Below are 14,550 nucleotides of genomic sequence, written 5' to 3' on the forward strand. Positions count from 1 at the left end.
ATCCCCTCCTCTCTTTCCTTAACGTACATCACCCTCCCTTCCCTACGGCCTATCCGTCTCCTCGCAAGAGAGAGAGAGCTAGAGACTTAATACGCATACGCGAGTCGGCTCGGCTGCGCATCGCGTCGCATAAGCTCCGTTCCCGAGCGGTCGGCGTTCTCGCGGGACGGGGGACGGGGGTCGATCGAAAGCACCTAAAACGAGACGGCGGGCGGTGGTGGGGGAGAGGAGAGAGGGGTGGCTCGAAATCCGCGGAGGGTTGAGGGTTGCGAGATCGACGTTGAGTCGGTACATCGCCCGCCGTTGCCGGTGGAGCCACCTAGGTCTCGCGAATCGGTCCCCGCGAACTCGCGAAGGGGTGAGAAAGAAAGGGAGGGTGGAAGGAGGATGGGTACCGAGGGTGATCGCGTGGCGCCGGAGGGGTGGTAAGGAAATCACGTATTGACGCGTCTGCGTGGTCACGCCGGCGCGTTGCCCGCCGCGGAGGGTGCGCCGTGGGGGGCGAGGGGGGGTGAGAAAAGCGACGGGGAGGTGGAAGGATAGAGGTACCGAAGACCTCTCTCGCGGGGGTCGGGCCAGCCTCGATCGCTCAATATTCAACCCTTCGCCGGACGAGAGCGCCCGACAGCAGCGGCTCCTCCAGACGGGGGCACGAATCGACCGTTCCTTCCTTTGCGCCCTCGCCCGCGGAGCTGTTCGATCGGCGGCCGACGTTCCGCCGGAGGAAGGAAGCTCCTCAGCCCTCGGGGAAGGATCAGCACGCGCGGCACGGTGCGGCACAGCGCGTTTTCTTCACTCACTTCGCGCCTTCTTCCGTTCTTCTGTCGTCGCCCCCGGAGTTCCACCCTTTTTCTTCTTCGCGCGCACGGTTCTTCTCATCCCCATCGTCGTCGTCGCCGTCGTCGTCGAGAGTCATCGTCGAGAGTCGTCGAGAGTCGTCGTTAGAACGAGATGGAGGGCAAGAAAGTCGAGCAGTATTACATGCCGCCGCCGAAGCTCGGGAAATGGGAGGGCTTCCGCGTCTTCGTCTGGAACTCCGAGACGGGACAGTTCCTGGGGCGCACCGGCGCCAGTTGGGGTGAGTTCCTTTTTTCAGCGACAGAGTATATATTTTTAGTATAGCGACACTCGCGAACATCAGCTTCTCCCGTTGAGTCCTTGCGTCTCTCGACCCGCCCCTCTGTGCGCAAGATTATTTTCCGGGAGATAAACCGCTGACTCCTCCGATATTATCCAAGTTTGATTAATTAGAAGAATTAAGATGTCCTGGTGTTGCCTTGGTTCAAGTCACGTAGTGTGTAATTTTTGTATAGTTTGACGCAAGTGTAGATATAGATGTAGCAGTACGTTATTTGACAATCGTGTTAGGCGTTAATCCCTTTGCAGAGTTAATCCTTTGCACTTTGGTTACGTCGTTGTAGCGTCTCTAACGGCTCGATCGTAGAGGAATACCTTTAGATATTAAAAGTAGCCTAACCGATGGTTCAACCAATCCGAGTGTGAACGTAGGTTGGATAGTATATCGTCTATATATAAAAAAACCGTTACTCTATTCAACTTCATATTTCCATACCTACATCGTATTTATATTTATGTCATATCATTTCGTTTACTTTGCGCGTCAAGTTAAGCGAGAAAGTCATAGGCATCCTGGTAGTTAGTACTGACCCAATTATGTAGAATGTATGTACAAGCGAAATTACTAAAATTACTTCAACACGCTTTAGCATAGCACTACATTTTTGGACTCTTCTAGAGATATATTGGATATGTTTTACAAGATTCGACATTCGAAATAATTTATTTGCAGTGTTAAAACCAGACATTTGTGGAGAATTGTTAAATAAATTACATTATTAATATTCGTTAATACTGTTACGTAATTTTTCCGTTTTTTTTGTCCGATCCGGATTACTTTCATCACATTTCGTTTGACCTATGTCAAGATTAACGAGCAAGCGTGCAAAATTGGAGGGAGATTAACATGTGTATCTAAGAAAAAAAAAAACGTCATAAAGACTTCGAGACTTTCTGCAGAGATGGCTTGAAGTTGTCTTTTATAGGATATTTTTTTTGGAGCAATGTACAGCTACTTACATTATCCACTGTAACATTTATCGATTAAAATATACGACACGGCCAATCTGAATATAACGGTCTATAAAAATATTTACTGTCAGTTAAATCTGTCACTCCGATATTTATTCAACGCTACAACGACACAATGAAGGCGAAGCTATTCGGAGATGTGCGTTAACAAGAAGAAGAATATGAGGAGCTGGAATTACTTGAATAAATTGGTATATCAATGATTTAATACTTACATAACTTTGCCGACGAAACTGATCTCCATTGCAATAGTTAGATTGTTATTGAAGTTATGTAAAATAAGAAGTAAGTAAGTTATGTCGCTTGTATAATTTTGTAAAAATTCAGGAGTTAAACAAATTATCCGTGATATATTAGAGATTGCAGAAACGTGTATTTACTGGAGTAGCACTTTTGTTAAATCAATAATCATTAAATATACCTCCAGTGTATCTTTTTACCGTTTTATATTTCATTTTTATTTGAAAAATTAGTGGAATGGTATTTTTAACTAATATTCCCTTCGAAAGATAAGATAAAGGTTTCAAAAGATACGGGTGGTCGAAGGTTATATATGACGAAGACTCATTACGTAATAATACATAAAAGATAGTATAGTTATACCATTGTGACATTTCCTAGATCGGAAAATTTTGTCGCGACATTCTCAACGTTTATTGTAATAATTTATTTTTATAGGCATAAACAATAATATACAGAACAATTAAAAATTTTGAATTTGTGATTATCAAGCACATTTAGTTATTATAATTTAAATTGAAATTTTTGCTCGGCCTAAATTGGCACTCAAATTGGCCGAGAAATTTAATTTTAGATATTAAATCTATCTTGTAATAATGTTAAAAAATTTATCAAATTTACTAAAAGTTTAGAATAAATGGTTTAATAAGTTTAGAAAATATTCTATAAGTAGCAATTTTCAACCAACGAGGTTTACCATAATCAGTGTTATTTTTATTCACGATCGGTGAAAATTGACATGAGATTTTTATTCTTCGCGAGTTGTTTGAAAGTTTTGCTCTTTCTGAGAACGATTGTCAGTGATTTATCTTTTAAGAATATTGCAGTAATTCAGTTTACGTATACAAATTTACATATTTGGAATTATCCTGTTACATAACTTAATCTCCGTGCTTGTGAGTTTGTAAAAAAAGACGCTAGTTAATTTGCAACTTTAAATGGTATTAGTCATAACATCATGCTAGTGCACAAAATGACTATTTATAGAGGCAAAATTTATCCAACGGCCAGCTACAAGTTACGTAAGACATAGTTTCCTCCATCGGAAGTGTTGTACGCGGCGTAAGGTTTCGCATGCATGTGCACTTCACTACTTACCGATCGTGAAGTATATATTGAATCAGAAAAAGTGCAAAAATAAATAATACGCACCTTCCAGGGTAACAAGAGAAAAAATTGATATCTAATCTTTTAATCACATGTAAATGATGATTACGCATTTATGCAAATTAAATTGTAATCTACTTCTACTAGAAACTATGTAGCACTTGATATTGAAAATTAAAGGATTTCGGAAGAATTAAGTTTGAGGGAACTATAGAGAGGACACACAGATTATATTTTTTTAAATTAATCACAATTAATTGCATCAAATTGGATTTGTATTGGCAATTTTCTAAGTGTTAGATGTATTACAAGTGTTAGATGCTTACGTAACTAAACTAAAGCTATCTAAAAACCCCAACGCGAGACGAAGACAGAATAGTGATCGAGCACATGAATCTCTTGATATCTTGGTACTTTCCTTTCGAATAACTTATGTAGACAAGTACATTTTAGCTTATATTGAAACTATCTTTAGGCTGGTCATTGTGCCAATATATTAATCGGTCTGACGATGGTCCCAATACCGTCTGAGATGTTTTCATTCGTTCATATAGGCAGTTAAAATTGAAAATATCTTGTAATAAACGTAAGGTGGCGATTTCCACGTGCGTTAACAAAGTGCGTTAAACGTAAGCAGAGTGCTGGTTTAGTATGGATATTTCTTGGTCTATACTTATACTGTTGCGCATATCCTGTTTTGATAAAATGGCATTAAGTGTTGGTTTTTACATCTTTTCATTAACGAGAAATTTATACGCAATAATTGTTTAACTTTTAATTGACTCCTTATATAACCATCTTTTAAAAAATTTTATATCGCTAACAAAATATCTTGTTTCTCTCATTTTTCTATAAAATAATTTGTCTTTTTAACTGAAACAAAAAGCTGAATTTTAACTGTAAAAAATTATTATAAACGCGCGTATAAATAATGTAAAATAATTTATTATTTGCAGAGTGAGCGCATCACTATATGTACGTTAGGATCGATAGAACTTTCTCTAGATATTATTTCAATTTTTATTTTGTTTTTAATTATTGAGAGAGATAATTGTAATATATTTACTTATACATTACAATATAAAAGTCTGTATGTAAAACCTCTTCTTTGCACGACTTATCGCTGCCATTATTTGCTACTTTAGTTCCAACAGAGAATCAAAGTTTGCGGTTACCTACATCCGTATATCGGAGGGGTGCGACCTCGCTGCACAGACTTCCGTCGTTCTATTTTTACATTCTACCGCTTGAGATAGCAGCAGGAGGAAATGCACGAGTGAGAGATGTCATAAGTTTTCAATAGGGTAGCTTTTTAAATAACTTTACCGCGGTATTTTACTGTACGGTTAAAAACGTACATCGCACGATTGTGGATTTGCTCTTTTAAATTCTTCGATTCCTTTCATTTATTACGATATTTCATTCATATTTTATGTATAATAAAATATAAATTCTTTCTATAATTTTTTTTTCCACATAACTCTATCCCGTACGTTTATCACATCGTCTTCTCCTCTTCTCTTCACTTTTATCTTTATCTTTCTCTCTCTTTTCCGTGCCTGTTTTATCACTTTTTATCTATGCCCCTTCGCTCTACCGTTGAGGTCGATCGACTTCCGCCAAAATCAATACGAGCCGTCTCCGTTACCATCTCACAGAAATGGTATGGTCTGATTTCTATACTGGATAGTGTTAGCGTCTGCGCGCTACTAACGCAGCCGATTTTTCCAGCTAAATGTCCTACATTTCAAGTTCGATCCTGCAGATCTTTCGGCAAATGAACAAAGCTGAATAAAGCTTTTTACAAAGTAGTATGAGGTTTGCGATATATTACAAATTAGCGAAGAGATAATTAGCAGTTATGCCCATTATATTATCGCGTCAGAATACTAATGGCCTATTTGACGAAAGAAATTGTCGGCATTCAGTGTCGTTGCATTCTGCACCGTGTCGATCGATATCTCGTCGAGAAAAGTCATAGAAATGTTACGTTACCGTAGCGACTTCGTGCAGCCATTTTGACATTAAGAGCGAGCCATTGATAAAGAGTTAATTACTATATTATTTTTAGAGTCTTGATGTTAAAATTAGACAATAAAAAAAATTAGACAAATTGCTTTCTGGGAGACTCGACAGCAATATTCAATTTATCTTAAAATATTAAGTTTTTTCCATTTATGTAACAAAATCTGCTATAATTAGTTACTAAAAATTAAATATTATATATTATACGTATCTATATAGTATTATATTTCTTACATAATATTAGATTATTACTAAATATATGTATCTTTCTAAAGGAGTAATTACATTACAAAGAATAACTCACAAAATTTTTTACGAGAAATAAAAGTAACTGTAACTTCTAACTGTAATTCTGGAATCGTCTCTCACTTATTATATATTTTATCTGAAAATATTTATTTATCAGTATAATAATTTTTATTTGATATAATTAAACGAGAGAAGTGGAACGTCACAAACGTCTGCGAACATACGTTTGTGATTATTTTGATTTGTAATTATCCGTGACATTTAATTACGGTATGAACACATTAGCGTCTAACGATTATGCGATTATGATGCGATTATGATCGAACGCAGGCTTTATACGATTAAGCAAATGCATCATGTTATCGTTCACAAAGAGACAACTAGTGACAGAATTAAACGGAAAGTTTTCATCCATAAAAAAGATCTGTTTTTTTCTAATAATGTCTCTATAATTTGTACTTAATTCTTTTATGAACAAACAGTATCGTCGCGTTTTATAAAGTTTTATTTATAGAAAATAGACGAAATAAGGAGACCTGGCTATGTCAATTAAATTAAAAACCACGTTCATTCTTTTTAAAGTCTTAAGGATTTATAAATCATATAAATAAATATATTAAAACATTAATTTTTTATTTCTAAAAAAAAGTAAATTTATAATAATTGTAAAGATGCAATTGATATCTGTTTGGAGAACGCATTCTCTTGGAAGTAATGTCGCTTTGCGTGCGTAAGAATATGTTCGTCAATGATTTGTATAACAAACACATAGCATCGCTTACCCAATACCAATTCAGGCCAATTAGACGCCGGATCATAATTGTCACGATGCTTCAGCCTTCGACCAGCAAACGATAGCAACAATAGAGATTACGCGCTCGTAAATATTTTATATTAGTTTCGATATTTTAATCCTAAAGCAGACAATGTGTCTATTTTGATTTTTCATTGATCGTATCGATGAAATATTAGCTATGTAAATTGTAAATTAAAAATTCGTTAAGCAGTAATATTACAATCGCATTTTTAACAAATATTTTAAGATTTAAAATGAAAAAGATGTTCTGGAACTTTTTGCTCGCGTTATTTGAAGAAGTACGGAAAATTGTTTTGACACAAGTTGAAATAATTGATACGATAGCGAGAAAGAACTTGGTCGATAAAATAACTTATAATAGATCGCGTGTTTCAAAAGAGCTAGTGGTAAGTTTGACTTGCGATTATGTAATAAAGTAGCTTTCGTGTTTCGAGCAATTTCGATCGATTTTATAGAATTAGCCTTGAGATACTTTTTTCATATGATGCACAAGAAATAATCGGTAATGCGAGCGTCTATTTGCTTGATGCAACATATTGCAACGTTTAATTGAATTTAAAGCGCAAATGTTACTTACACAAGTATTTATAATGTATAAACAGAAATAGAAATATTCTTAAACGGAAAGTGTGTGTAAAATTGTTGTTCTAGCTTTCAATAGTGCTTTCAATAGAAGTAGTTACATTACTCTTTAATTATAGGAGTTGTACTACTCTTAGAAAAATAGCACTTTGTACCATAGATAAATAATACGTACCATTTAACGCATTGTGATATATTTGTGATATACTTGTCGTGTTTAGAATAAATTATATATTGTTAAAGTTTTACGTATCATTAATTTTATAATGAATAATTTATTGTAGAATAAATTAATAAATAATTCTTGTATATATTATTTTGATTATAAAAATTAAATTGTATGTACTTATATAATTCTACAAATAAGTAATAGCTTTTTATTCAGTAAAAATATAATATCACAAAATGTGAATGTGTTTTCGTTTTTTATTTTTGAATACATTTTATTTGTTAATGAAATAAATAACTAGTAAATAAGTAAATAGATTGATATAAAGTAGCATTAATAAGCAATCATTAAAATTATATATTTTAAACTAAAAGAATGTATTCGTTCTTTCCATATCGAAGTTCAAGAAATAATTTCTTTTCTCGCATTAAAATTCAATGATATTTTGTCTTATATACGCAAATATATTTTCAGCTAAAATTTTGCTGTTCTACGTAATTTTCTATGCCGTCCTGTCCGGCTTCTTCGGTGCGATGCTCGCTGTGTTCTATCAGACGTTGGATCCGAACGCGCCGAAGTGGCAGCTGGATAATTCGCTGATCGGCAGCAATCCGGGTCTCGGTTTTAGGCCTATGCCTCCCGAACGCAACGTCGAAAGTACTTTGATTTGGTACAAGGCTAGCGACGAGGGTAATTATCTACACTGGACCAGGGAGTTGGACAGATTCTTGGAAGGTAAGACACAGACACTTGAATGAAGCACACTTTTTAATGTAAAAGCGAATAATGAAACCAAATTAATTACTCTATTTATTTTGAAGAAACATTGTTCATGTTGAATTAAATTTGTTAACTAACCGGCACGGAATTAATATGCAGTTTTCAAGATGTAATTTCTATGCAATGCAGAATATCAAAGGCCGCCGGGTGGTACGAACAGCTACGAGAGAGTGATATGTGATTACGGTAAGCCAGCACCACCAGGCAAAGTCTGCGATGTAAACATGGCCACTTGGGGACAATGCACGAAAGATAACAAATACGGCTTCAGCAGATCCGCGCCTTGTATCTTCTTAAAACTGAATAAGGTTTGTATATAATTTTTATGTGATCTACTAAACTTTCATGAAAATTTTATGCACCCTTTTAAATCGAAACTGCGTTTATACAAGATGAAAAAGAAAATAGAATAATAAATCGCTAGTTTTTAATTTTTTTCCAAGCATTTTCCCTTTTATGATCCAATAAGCAAAATAACTGATTAAGAAAGTATTTAAATTATTGAATTTGAAAATTTTTTTGTTCTTGGATTTTTCTAGTTATCCAGACTAAAAATAACAACAAATTTTTAAGAATTTCAAAGATTATCTTTTACTGTTTCTTAAAGACAGATTTAGTATTTCTCGAATTTAAAAAGCGACCAAAACGACTGTACACACACACACATTATCCCTAGTAAAGATGTCGATTAAATAAAATTATACCTTAAACTTAATTGTTTCAGATTTTTGGATGGGAACCGAAATTTTATAATGATACCAAAAATTTGCCGGCCAACATGCCAGCGGATCTCAAGGAGCATATCATGCAAGAAGAAAGACACAATAGACTGGACACTGTCTGGGTGTCTTGCGCTGGTGAAAACCCTGCCGATGTGGAGAACATGGGTGCGATTCAGTACATACCACGTCGTGGTTTTCCTGGCTTCTATTTCCCATTCAAGAACACTCAAGGATATTTGAGCCCTCTTGTAGCTGTGTTCTTCGAAAAGCCCAAGTGTACGTATACATTTAATTTTGTCTTCAATGTTAACAATATGTTCGAAATGGAAGACAACTTCTCACTAGACAGCTATTTTTATTTTTAGACATCTAAAAGATCTAGGAATTAATCTAAATGTCTAAAAGTTAGATAAATTTTTAAGTTTAACGATTTCAAAGAGTTATCGATCCAAAGTCAATCCAATCAAGTCTACGGATCCGACAGATCGTTAAGATCAATATATACCAACGAAATAATTAACATTTATCGGTGTTTGTTACAGACGGCGTGCTCATCAATATCGAGTGCAAGGCATGGGCGCACAACATCTTTCATGATAGATTTGAAAGACGTGGCTCGGTGCACTTCGAACTAATGGTAGACTAAGCCCGGCCATTTCGATCATTCGCCAGATCATAACCGCTACTAACCGCGTCCAAGTAGGAAGCCGCAAGAGAATAGAACAGAAAGAAGACATTTCTTTTTTTAACCTGCCTCGTTGGCCGACCGCGATCACACCCTGTACCATCCGGTTTTCTCTCTGCCCGACGATACCGCTCCGGATTAGCCTTACTTCTTCTCACTGTCATCATTTCATCAGCTCATCGTCTTCGTCGTACTTACAACGATTGTAACAGCGTTATCCATCGATCATGTCAATCGCCAAGAGGAGAAAACAGAAAGAAGGAAGACGGGGAAAGGAGAGAGAAAGAGGGATGGAGAGAAAGGGAGATAGAGAGAAAGAGAAGAGATAAAATGAACAAAAGGGCAAAGCAAACGAGAAAATGAGCTCAACGGAGCAATCAACTACAATCGAGATGCACAAAACTAAATGGGAAGGAAGAAAGGTGAAATGAACAATCCCGCACAAAAGCCGGGCGGTATCTTCTCTTATTTCTGCCAGGGTTGTGTTACGGGGAGTGATCTCGACCATCGACGGCTAGTCGATCGTTCGCAAAACTTAATTCGCGCGCGCGCGCGCGAGAGAGAGAAAGAGAGAGAGAAAGAGAAAGAGAGAGAAAGAGAGAGAGAGAGAGAGATTCTCCTTTAGTTAAGAGCCCACCGACCGTTTCAGTTAGATTCTCTTGAGCTTTTCGTCGCGTTTCTTTTCACAGAGACGAGCTCTGGCCGATAAGTTGTCATGGTATCGCGGATGATCGATAATCTTAGTTCAGCCATGTAGATGTATATTATATTAGTGTATTTTTGCCCATCGCGCGTTACATCTTGGCATGTCGGTACGTTGAAATTTTTGGGCATTGGTAAGAGAAGTGGTACTCGGTGAATTTTAATAAAAGACAGCAGGCACAAAGGGATACAAGTACGCGTTAAGCTCAGTTGGACTAATCGCTATCAAATAACAATGATAAACGTTGCTTGTAACGTTATTGGAAACTTTGAGTGATGTTAATAGTGTTAAAAAAAAAAAAATTAACCGCAAGCAACGCAAAACTGTCATCTATCGAAATGTTGAGTAAAGTTAAACGTTATGTACGGGATTGCTAAGTCCAAAATTGTTCCAAAACTCTTGGTATTGATGAGATATAGTGAAAATCTTTATAAAAATAAAACAAAAATTTGTTGAAGATTTTTGTTTTTGAAATATCTCATCGAGCTTCACGTATTAACATTTAAATCATCAGGTTTTCGATTTTGGTAAACAACGCGTTAGTAAAATCGTCTCGATGTGTTACGTTTGCAACGTGACGCATGTCACATAACAACACAGCTCGCAATTCTATTTATATGGCTAATAAAACTATCGAATGCTATTTGTATTGATATTGTTATTCGTATAGTTATGTTTGTCTTGTATATTGACAATTGTTACTTGTATTCCTTTGTTCTGGATATTTTCAATTGAGAGTTAAAATTAAGTGTTATTATATTGAAATCTGCTATGGAGCATGGCGAAAGAATATAAGCAAAGATACGGATATTAAAGAGGCAATCGATAGTCATTGCCACCCAATAATATGTTGAATGTGTATGATGATCTATGATTCTATATAATGCATTTTTCATGCGGTAAAAATACTAGAATCTATGGATTCTTGCATGCAGAGACACTCGGATTCGCAGATTGTTGAATCTACTGATTTTTGAGCTCATAAATGCTCGGATTTACGGATTTGGTTTCCCAAGTTTTTTTGAAGTCTTGGATCATCAAAAGAACTTATTTTAATTTACGAGTGGTATGTGGTAAAAACAAAGAGAATTAGATGTGACAGTGATTTTAATTAATAAACTCTGCACTTAAGAATTTACTCACATGTTTGACATGTCGTTGTTAAACGTTGCAGTTGTTAATTGTGTGTTATTAATTTATTGAACCTACGAGTCCAACGATCTCGAAAGAGATTTTGATAGAAAAAAATTGCAAACAAAGATCTACGGGATATGAAATTTTGAATTAGAGAAAATTGTCTCAATTTTTAGAAAACATTTTAATTCTATATTGACTGCAAATTTGTGAATCTATTGAATTCAATTACGAATTATAAAATTTAGATGCGATTATAAACATGTGCGTTTAAAACGGATATGGCGGCGTGAAAGTTCCAAGACTTTGTAGATCCGAGTTTGTGTGCGTGCGTGATATAAAGATATATGAAAATAAAAATAAAACGGTAAGATGCATGAAATATAGAAATGCAGATCATGATATATAAACTTAAAGAATTTATGAATTCAAAGATTTATGTGATATCAACGATCTGTACATCTAAGACTCTATGGGCCCAAGAATCATCTTATCTGAGGATATATGAGGGCAAAAATCTATATACTCAGGAATCTATAAATCAACAGCAAGAATCAACAAGAATCTACAGATTTAAAGATCTGTGCGTGGACCTAAGAATTCAAATTAAAAAAAAAAAAAAATTTACGAATACGAAAATTTGCAAATACAATAATCTGTAAGTCCAAGGATCTATTGATTTTGCGAATTAATATTTAATTTGCGATTTGAGAAATATTTTAGTTGTTAAGCATGTAGAAGAGGCATTGCAACACTATCAGGTCGGCACTGACAAGATACATTGTAATAATACAAAAGGAACTCTCATGCGCGTTTAGGTACTTACTGAATAAGATTTCGCGAAAACTGCTAATAAAATTACTGGAAGGGAATTTAAAAGTCTATACTTAAAGAACAATTTTCAAAGAGCACTCGCGATCAGTAATTACTACATTTTTAATAGTGATAGTACGAAAAATGTACATTGATCGTATACTAATAATATAAATATGTTATATTAATAATATATAATATATCGATAGCTAAAGCATTAAAATTGTTGATGCATTAATAGTAATACTGATCGTGGTAGCCCTCCATAGGTACTTAATTCCAATAATGATTGATTTCTGGATGTACTTAAGTCAAAGGCATCATTGATCTTAAACCGAACTGTCGATATATCACAAATAGGCGTTTAGTCGCGATCAACGTAAAGCGTTACATTGCACGCAAAGATTTATATTGATTTTGTCAAAACTATGCGGCGCGACATTTCGACAGTGGAATGCGTATTATTTATATACATATATATATATATATATATTGTATCATATAATATTTAATATTAGTTCACGTAAACCTGTATCCTACACAAGTTGTTAAGTTCTGTGGTTGAAGAGAGAAGAAATTGGCCGTACTATTCTTTTTTCTGCATTGATGCAAACATTACGTTTGGACAAAAGAAAATACATTCCGAGGGAAAATACATTCTAAATGATCGTAATGTATTGAGAAACGAACGTCGGATCATCGATACGAGTATCTCCTAATGGGACTTCAACCTGAGGAAAACGATGTATCAAATTTTATGTACAAGTATTTTATGTAGTTTTCATTAGGTTAATTATACTGTGCGAATAATATGTATTGCAGTAGATAAGTATCGGTTATACAAAAAAAATATATATAGATCTTAAAATCCGTAAATCTGTTAATCCATAGATTCACCGATCACATTTAGCATCATATAGACCCTCGCTTTTACGAAATGTGTATAGCATCGTAGATTGAAAGATAAATAGATCCATGGATCTACAGATTCACAGATCCATCGATCCACACACGTGCACAGTTCATCTACATATATTTTAGAGATTCGCAATCATTTCTTCATAATCCCTTGAACCTATATTGTTATTCATAAGTTCTTGATTAATATATCTTATTCACGATAGTCGTTAAGCGCCTGTTTGTTAAATCAGGATTAAATCAACCATGTATCTTGAGATATAAATTTCCTAACATTATTCAAATAATGCAAGCATCTAAAAAGGTGTCTGTAAGACGTCCTTTTGTAGACATCTTTAAGATTTTTTTTCCCCAAAAAGGCGTTTAAAATATGTCGATAAAATATCCTGTGCGACTTTCTGAAAAATACGTCTCGTTTATAACGTCTTAAAGTTGTCTATTACACGACATTTTTCGAACTACACAAGAAGGATGTTACTACAGTGATTATAGTAATTATTGTAACACAATCTATTAATTCCTATGCGTATCGCGTGCCTAAAGTTTGGTGAAACTAAAGCTTTAGAGGAAATTGTAATTAGATCGCGGGTTAACTCGATCGCGGCAAGCTCGAGCTTTCGACAAGAGCCGCTGTGCCAGATGACACTTTTTTTTTCTCCCCTGCGCGCTATCAATATTTTCCTTTTACGAGCATATACTTATGCCTGCGTGAGCGCCGGGCGGCTATCCATCGACGTCTGAACAAACACATCCGTGGTCTAATTATAATCTATAATCGGTTGGCAGTAATATAGGGAAATAATAAATAAAATGGAGACGCCTATTTTCTTAATATTATATTTCGTTCCCTTTTCTCTCCTATTTTCAAACGACGCGCCCACCAGCAACACGAATCTTTAACCCGAAGTTATACTCTCGCGCATGCGCACCGGACATCCGGAATTCATGTCCGACCATGCGCAGAAATGTTTCGAGGTAGTCTCAAATCAATAAACAATAGTTTTTAAAAGGCTACTGCAATTTACGAGGCACTAACATTACGGATTTTTGGATTTACGTATCTTAAATCTTTGAACTCATAAAATTGAACTCATCATAAGCATAAGTTAGTAAATTCTGGAATAGACTCTTGAAAGACGGATCCTTGCATTCAAAGATTCGTAGATGCACAGAATTTTGAATAATCTTGCATGGGCATTCTAAAATTTGAAAAACATTACGCGGTAAAAGACATAAAGGGGAAGAGGAAAAAAAACGAAAGAGAAAGAAGAAAGGACAACATAAAATGTCAAATTTTATATACATATATATCGAAAAATATGCTAATAAATGCTACACGAGGATGGCTATATATTACTATTCATTATTGCGGTTTTTAATTGTTGAAATATAAAATTCACACTAATCGTGTGCATAAGAGAAAGGAGAAGAGGAAAAGAGGAAAAAGAGAATAAGAGAATAAGAAAAATTTGATATATAAGTAAAAAAAAAGAAGAA

At 35.3% G+C, this 14,550-nt stretch overlaps 1 protein-coding gene across 1 annotated transcript; it reads left to right on the plus strand.

Moving 5' to 3' along the window:
• Positions 1 to 127: 127 nt before the first annotated feature.
• Positions 128 to 13,876, plus strand: LOC139810794 (sodium/potassium-transporting ATPase subunit beta-2). The gene is made up of 5 exons (XM_071774680.1): positions 128 to 1,078; positions 7,773 to 8,033; positions 8,208 to 8,386; positions 8,803 to 9,076; positions 9,343 to 13,876. Exons 1-5 carry the CDS (start codon positions 952 to 954, stop codon positions 9,444 to 9,446), a joined length of 945 nt encoding a protein of 314 aa, XP_071630781.1. The 5' UTR covers positions 128 to 951; the 3' UTR covers positions 9,447 to 13,876.
• Positions 13,877 to 14,550: the final 674 nt, after the last annotated feature.

Source organism: Temnothorax longispinosus, chromosome 3 (genome assembly GCF_030848805.1).
Source record: "Temnothorax longispinosus isolate EJ_2023e chromosome 3, Tlon_JGU_v1, whole genome shotgun sequence".
NCBI classification, from domain to species: domain Eukaryota; kingdom Metazoa; phylum Arthropoda; class Insecta; order Hymenoptera; family Formicidae; genus Temnothorax; species Temnothorax longispinosus.